Genomic DNA, 8,207 nt, shown 5'->3' with positions numbered 1-8,207 from the left:
CCATCACATGCACATATTGGACCTAACTGTTCCACAACTCCTCCCCCTGTATCAGTGTGTTTGGATGTGGTTTCTTGAGTTCTGTAGTTGTTGGACTTCCACTCACCTCTGTTCCTGACAGTTCTGAGTGATGGGTGTTCTATAGTTTAATTGTAAGTTGATGTGGTTTTGCAAGGCGGAGGGCCGTGTTTACTTATGCCAACATCTTGATCTCATTGATGATTCTTATATGACAAGATTACCACAAATGTGATGGCCAGATGGTAATTTTTCAAATACTATGTTTTTTCCTATGTTTATTAATTGTGTTCTCATAAGAAGGAAGTTACCCTTATTCCCCACTCATTTGTTTTCTATTTGTTTATATCACTATGGACTCTTAGAATTTTACTTATTATTCTCTGAGTTATAATCCATTACAATTGTTATTCATTTTGAATGTGTAGGTGTGTTTATTGTTTACAGGGATTCTAAATAATATCAGAGAAGTCAACTAGGGAATATATATAAAAGGAATATAAGAAATAAAACCTTGAAACCAAAGTCTAAAGGAATGTTTATACATGGGTGTGTATCAGGAGTGGGACAGAAAGAATGAGGGATCAGAAGATAAAGATATATATACACACACACACACATATATATACATACATATATATATAAACATAAGTTTCCATTTCTTTATATGGAAAACCATATAACTCGGAAAGTTAAATGGCTACAAAGAACCATTTACATAGTTCTTTGTAAAACCCATGAACTGGAACTGATATCTCCAATACTAGTTAACACCCAAGAGTCCTTTGCAGCTTCTCCTTTTCTTTGCACAGTACCTTTCCCAGGAGAGCGAGGAGTCACTCTGTTCTCCTCAGTGTTTACTTGTTTGCTGAATCTCTGGATACATTGGAAGTAGTTCAGAATCTTGAACTCATACCACTGTTAATGACACACTAACTACAGCTTAAGACTTTGTTTCCAGTTTTCTTTTGTTTTTTTGTGAGAGTATATAGACAGAAATCTGGGTTCAAGAATTACTAGGGTACTTACAGTATTTCCCTCTTTAGTCTAAGTATGGCATTTATTTAAGATATAGTTAGGTTTATTTGTCTTCTTGATTCTATTTTGCTTTATGCATCACCTCTTCTATTTCTTTTCTAGTGGCGAAAGACAACATGGTCATAAGCAGGCTAATAATTATACTCACCTCCCATCTCTTCTGTCCCCTTTCTCTGGGAAAAGCACCTCATTAGTTGCTGATTTATTCTTCCTGTGTTTCTTTTTGCTCAAGTGGGCAAACATATGCATGTTTTATTTCCCCTTAATTTTTACAAAACCTTCAGTACTGTAAGTGTCCTTGTCCACGTTGCTTGTTTCCATTTAACAATATATACAGATGTTTCTCCATATTGATTCATAGATATGTTTGCTTTTATTTTTTCACAGTTGAAAATTACTCAATTTTATTGATGCTCTTTAGAGTTTCCTGTAGGGGTCCTAAATTGAGATATTGATGATGAGTCTCCTAAATGCCACTGAATTGTGTATCTTAGAAGGCTAAAGTGGTCAATGTGGTGTTTTGTATATTAAACATTACTTAAAAATTAAAAAGAGAGTAAGAATTAATCTCTGCATAAAGCACAGAAAAGAATTACAAAATAGTAATAATGTATGATTAATAAGTTAGTAGAGGGGTAATAGAATATCAAATTATAAATGAATATCAAAAGGGAGAAAAACGAGAGAATAAATGTAAAGCAGGTGTATTGCGTAGTTATATGGAAAATACAAACTCAAATACATTATGATTACTTTAGATGTCAATAGAGAAATAGCTCAAAAATAACAATTGTTGCTGCACATGAAAAGAACAAAATCCAACTTTATTTACACCACTGACAAAAGGACACCTTACTGACAAATTGGACACAGTACAGTCCAAAGTGATGAGGAAAAAATGCCATGTAAAACCTAACATGAGAAAAGCTGAGTATATCCTTACTAGATATACTATAGTAATACCCATATCTATATCTATATATGCATCTATGTAGATATAAAGTATCAATATTAATATGAGAAGTAGATGACTATTATTTTAGGCCCCATTTCTAGAAATATCTGTATCCAAATCTGTATCTATCTGTCTTCCTATCTATCTGTCAATCTATGTCTATCTGTATGTGTATCTATGTGTATAGGTATAAAATATCAATGTTAATATGAGAAGTAGATGAAGTATTAATGCAGGACACGATGTTAGAAATATCTCATTTTAAACAAAGTAGTGTGCTTTAAATGCATTTTTAAAAAGCATGTCTCTCTTTGGTTGAGAATTTTGCTTTGTAGCACATGTGCATTTTGATAGTATAATTATTCTGATCATGGCTGACTGCAGTCAGCCAGCATGACATCATTGAATGTGAGTTCGGAAGATGTGTACATAATGAACCTGAAGCTGACAAAAGCCAGCCTAACAAAATCAGTTCAAAAGAAAGGAGAGTTCACTAGTAGTAGATCATAACACTAAATCAGGTGTCCTCATAATACATAATAAAAATACATAAGGAAGAACTGACATATCTCAGTGGAGAAAAAAAACAAATTCATAGTTAAAATTGTGCAATAGGTTTTGCAAAAGATTTTGCGCATACCTTATAAGAGATGATGAATAAGTGAAAAATATTGTTTAGGAATAAGGAATTATAAACAATCCAAGTAGGAAATGTGACCTCATAGACATATGAACTTCTTCAACCCTGTTAAACATTCTAAGGCCTGCTTTATATCTCTGTTCCTCAGGCTGTAGATGAAGGGGTTCAGCATGGGGGTAACTACCGTATACATGACTGAAGCAATTATGTTTTTGGAATCCCATGATGAGGACAAAAAGTAAACACCTACAATTGTCCCGTAGAATAAAGACACCACAAGGAGATGGGAGCCACAGGTAGAGAAGGCTTTCAAGAGTCTCCTGGTCGAGGGAGCCTTCAGGATGATGGTCCCTATATGGATATATGAGCCCAAAGTAATACCCAAAGGCAAAAGTAAAATCATTCCTCCCTCAGTGAGGATTACCAGTTCATTGAGGGAGATGTCTGAGCAGCTGAGCTTCAGTAGCACACTGAGGTCACAAAGGAAGTGTGTGATGACATTGTTGGCACAGAAGGACAGTCGAACCAAGAGGACAGTGTGCAACAGTGCATGGGCACATGAAGTAATCCATGAGGCAGCCACCAGCAGCACACACAACTCTTCCCTCATGATGGTGGTATAGTGTAGAGGGTGACAGATGGCCACATACCTGTCATATGCCATCACTGCCAGAAGAAGATTATCAGCACAAGCAAAACATATATAAAAATACAACTGAGAAATACACCCTGGGTAGGAAATGAAGAAGTGATGAGTCTGCATGTTCATGAGCATCTTAGGGACAGTGACAGATGAGAAAGAGACATCAGTGAGTGCCAGGTGGCTGAGGAAGAAGTACATGGGCATGTGCAGGCGGGGGTCCAGCCTGATGAGCAGGATGATGAGCAGGTTGCCCAGCACTGTGGTCAGGTACATGCCCAGGAACAGGGCAAAGAACACGCCCTGGTGCTCTGGCACGATGGGCAGCCCCAGGAGGAGGAACTCAGACACGCTGCTCTGGTTCTCAGGCCTCATGCTGCTCTTCTGTCTGCTGGGGACAAAGGAGGTTTCGGAATCTCAGTATCCTAGAAAGACAAGCAGGACCATTACCTTTCATACTGTAATTTAATGGGAAAATCATGAAATTTTCTTCCCTTTCCTGAATGCACCTAATCCACACTCCCCCACTCCCTTAAGCCATCACCACAGAATGGCTCATGCATGTATATTCTTTGGCTAATCACTTCACCTGCCAGGTGCCGTTGACCTACAGCTATAAACTCAGGCCCACTCCAGAAATGGGTGACTGTTTAAAGCCCTTTGATGCCAGAATAGCTCTGAAACCAGAACAGTCCACAAACTCTTCCATAGTAATGCTGGCCATCCTGGGGCCATAAACACTGAGCTGTATATTTAAGTCAGGGGCTTTGTCTACCTTTTATAATCCAACATCAGCCTTACATTCCCAGACTAAACAATCTTCACAACTACAGTAAGCATGACTATCCTTTCTTTCTTATATTAGCTGCAAGGAAATAGAAACATAAAAATCATATAAATCTTATGTGCTTATGTAAATAGTATGTATTACCATTTTCTACAGGTTAAAAAATATCAAATACTTTTTAATAGCCAATAATAGAATAACTTCTTATGGTGACAAGTAGTTATTTAAATGTTGAATCACCATGTTGTGCACACCTGAAACTAATATTATATGTCAACTATAATTAGAATAAGCTTAAAGGGACAAATTATCAAATATGCAGGTCAGTCTACTCCATCTGTATGATCAGAGCCTGTGGTCTTAACTACCACCCATGGACACCTCTCCCATCCTTGGTAACACCCTGGGTTACTGTAGGGCTGCAAGCAGTTCAGTAGTTTCTTAGACCCCTACCTACATAGTTCCCATCATTTATATTGATCTGCTTTCCAATTGAGAAAAGACCATTACATTCATTATCATTGATTCAGAAATACATATTTATTGCACACCCAGCCACACACACTCTACAACAAGCAGCATACACCCTCCTATTAATAATGAGGGCATGCTTCTGCCCTTTCTGACCCATCCCATTAATTGGGGAAGGCTACGAGCATGGGGCAGTTAAGCCTATTCAGTCACAGGCACACTGATTAAACCACCTCCAACATCCCATGCACATGGACACACAGCATGGTAACACAGAGAGAAAACCAAGCAATACACCTTCCTGCTCTCACACACCAGTGTGTCACCCACAGACACAGCTCACATGTACACCAGCACATGCTGCTGAGCAGAGTGTGAACCCTCTCTGACCTGACCTTGGCTCCAGTGAGGTCAGTTGCTTCTTGTCCAGCACCAGAGCCAACAATGTCATCTCTGATGCTCAGCTGTGATGGAAGTACTTACGATCACAGGCATGAATCAGGAGTCCCTAGTCACATACCAGGAGGCTGATACAGGGGTATCCAACCTTTTGGTATCTCTGGGCCACAGTGGAAGAAGAAGAGTTGTTTTGGGCCACACATTAAATACATTGTAACACATAATCACAAAAAGAAATCTCATAATGTCTTAAGTAAATTTATGATTTTGTGTTGTGCCACATCATAGCCATCCTGACCTGCCTGTGGCCCATAGGCCACAGGTGAACACCCCTGGTATATACACTGAAGCAGCCCAGGTTAGGTCTCACTTAGGAAAAGAGTCAGGCTGTGAGTCAGATACACAGCACAAGCACACACATGAAACTACCAAATGACATGTACAGAAGGATGCATATATGATACACAGAAACAGAGAGTATCACACAGAAGCCCACCTATCCACAGGCAGATCCATAGTCAAGTGCACATTTACAGCTCCTCTGACTTGAGCTCATCCTTGGTGATCTCACACCCTTTTGCTCCGGACTGTGGCCTGACTCCTCAGCTTCTCTTTTGGAGACTCAGACAAATAGAAGAAATCTCTGTGGCCTCAGTGCTTCTGCAGGTGTTTATGTTGCTTAACCAACTCCAGAGCCATGAGCAAAAAGGTAACATTTTAATTACTGATATGAGGACTGAAACAAAGTCCCCAAGCTTCTGGGTCAGGGAGGAGCCACCACAGGCTAATTGGCCCACTTCTGACTGCCCTTAGGGGAGCTGTGTGTCCAGGACCAGAGGGGACTGAAGTTCCAGGGAACAGTGTCCCTGATGCCAGTGATGCCTTTCTTCTTGGACATGGATCCAGCTGGGACAAAGGATTTTTAAAAAGAGATTGTAATAGTGGCTTGTTTAGAAAGGTGTTGGTCAGTTTGAGGGGAACTGTTATGGTGTGGTGAGGGCTAGCAACAGTGGGGAACAGGTGTAAGGGGAGGGGGTGGTCATCAGAACCTGGTGAGACATGTAGGTTTAAGAGAGGACCCCTAAACAAGAACTATGGATGGCCACAGTCACCCCATGGTCCAGCAGGGAGAACAACAGACTAAATGCCCCAACCTTTCTCCTTCTGCCTTTGATCTTTTGATTGTGTTTTCCATTGGCCTGTCCCTTTGGGACAGGGAGCCCACTTGATGCAGCCCATAAAGGTCTGACTCCGGAGACAAAACAGGGTGGGAGAAGCTGGAGAGTGGACCTGGGGCAGTGGTGAGTATCTCGCATACATTAGCAGACATACATAGCATACATTATCTATGCTATAGATAATACGAGGTCTTCCGGAAAGAAACCCAAACATTGTTAATATAATGAGAACAGTTAGTGTGACATCGATGTAACTGGCAGCCTAGGTGAGTGGACTACAATGCACGTGCGTGAACAATGATGACTTCATTGTACTAGTCAGTGGGAACAGTACACACTGTTGAATGAGCATGTATATTGTGTGGCTTTCACCTTCAAAATGACTGAGCAAGTAGAGCAATGAATCTGCATCACATTTTGCATTAAGCTTGAACATTCTCCACAGAAACTATTTGGATGATTCAGAAGGCCACAGCTATGGGCAGCTGGTGACTGGCACCTTCATCAGGACAACAGAGCCACTCATATATCATGTCTCATGGAGAGTTTTTTGGCGAAACACCAAATCAACCAGGTGACTCAGCCCTCCTACAGCCCAGTTTTGGTGCCCTGTGACTTCTAGATTTTCCTAAAACTGAAATCATCTTGGAAAGAGAAGAGCTTTCAGACCTTTGATAAGATTCAGGAAAATATGACAGGGCAGCAGATAGTGATTAGGAGAACTGTGTGAGGCTCCAAGGTGCCTACTTTGAAGGGGACTAAGGAATTCTTGTCCTATGTACAATATTTCTCATGTCTTCTATGTTCTTCAATAAATGTCTTTATTTTTCATATTACCTGGTTGGATACCTTCTTGACAGACCTCATATATTATTATGAATTCACAACTTTTTTAATCTCTGAGTCATAATCCATTAGAGTTGTTACTCTTTTTGAATATATTATTATTTCAGATTCATTTAATATTTATGAGTTGAAGGTCCCAGCAAATTATAGAACTAATGGTGAAATGAAAAATTGGGGAAAAGTATTTTCACTCTCTAAGCAAGAACATAGGTGTTTCAGAGGTGATTTATTTATTGAGCATTCTGATTCATAGTATCTGGCTTGAGTGTCCATCCCCATAGCCACCACAGTGTACCATCTTCAACTCAGCCCATTAGCATTTTCTCTTGGGCTTCTGGATGCTGCTTCATTCTGACCTCTTTAAGGAGAAAAATTTCTGGTCACTCATATGCTTGCACAAAAGAGATACTTATTTCTGTGGTTTTAGTGTAATCTGTCCCTTTTTTTTGTCAAAGTTGTATCTTTGCATAAACAAAACTATATCTGGCAAGTAAAGTTAAAAGTAATCCCATTTGCAATAGCATCAAAAACAATTAAATGCTCAGGAATAAATTTAGCAAAGACGTGAAGGACTTGTATACTGAAAACTGTAAGACATTGAGAAAGAAATCAAAGAAGATGTAAGTAAATGGAAATATACCCAATGCTCATGGATTGGAAGAGCTAATATTGTTAAAGTATCCATGCAACTCATAGTGATCTGCAGATTTGATGCTATTCCCATCAACATCCCAATGATAGTTTTTATAGAAATAGAAAAAACATTTCTGAAATGTACAAGGAATGTAAATGTCCCACAACAGCAAAGCAATATAAAAAATAACAATGCTGGAGGCATCACCCTTTTTTATTTCAAACTACACTACAATGCTATAGTGATCAAAACAGTATGTTCCTGGCACAGAAATGGACACATAGGTCAATGGCAGAGATTAGAGCGCCCATGCATATGTGGTTGACTAATATTTGATGATGGAGTCAAGAATAGTCAATGGAGGAAAAACAGTCTCTTCAAAAAATGGTGCTGATGATACAGAACAAGAAGGGGGGCCAAGGGTAATATACTATTACCTGAAAAAATCCCGCAGATTCATTATGTCCACCATCTATAGGAAAGATGTCTCTCAATGCCAGAGATTCATGAAAAGGAAAGGAAATGTTTATTTAATGCTATACAAACTTAAAGTAGTGACCTAATGTCTTCATCAAAATCCCAAAGTCCCTTAAAACACCCA

At 39.3% G+C, this 8,207-nt stretch overlaps 1 protein-coding gene across 1 annotated transcript; it reads right to left on the bottom strand.

Annotated features, from left to right (window-relative positions):
* Positions 1–2,632: 2,632 nt before the first annotated feature.
* On the bottom strand, positions 2,633–5,704 carry LOC114491038 (olfactory receptor 1J4-like). The gene is made up of 2 exons (XM_036021515.1): positions 5,445–5,704; positions 2,633–3,682 (listed from the first exon to the last, which is right to left on the bottom strand). The coding sequence occupies exons 1-2, from the start codon at positions 5,462–5,464 to the stop codon at positions 2,731–2,733; spliced, it is 972 nt and encodes a 323-aa protein (XP_035877408.1). The 5' UTR covers positions 5,465–5,704; the 3' UTR covers positions 2,633–2,730.
* Positions 5,705–8,207: the final 2,503 nt, after the last annotated feature.

Source organism: Phyllostomus discolor, chromosome 3 (assembly GCF_004126475.2).
Source record: "Phyllostomus discolor isolate MPI-MPIP mPhyDis1 chromosome 3, mPhyDis1.pri.v3, whole genome shotgun sequence".
NCBI lineage: Eukaryota > Metazoa > Chordata > Mammalia > Chiroptera > Phyllostomidae > Phyllostomus > Phyllostomus discolor.
This window is presented reverse-complemented; position numbering and strand designations above follow the sequence as displayed.

What these genes read in the sequence shown, in the direction of transcription:
- LOC114491038 (XM_036021515.1), bottom strand. Translation starts at nt 5,464, where the DNA reads ATGGATCTGCCTGTGGATAG. An exon ending in ATGGATCTGCCTGTGGATAG is followed by an intron (nt 3,683 to 5,444) that starts GTGGGCTTCTGT and finishes CTTTGTCCCCAG; the next exon opens with CAGACAGAAGAGCAGCATGA.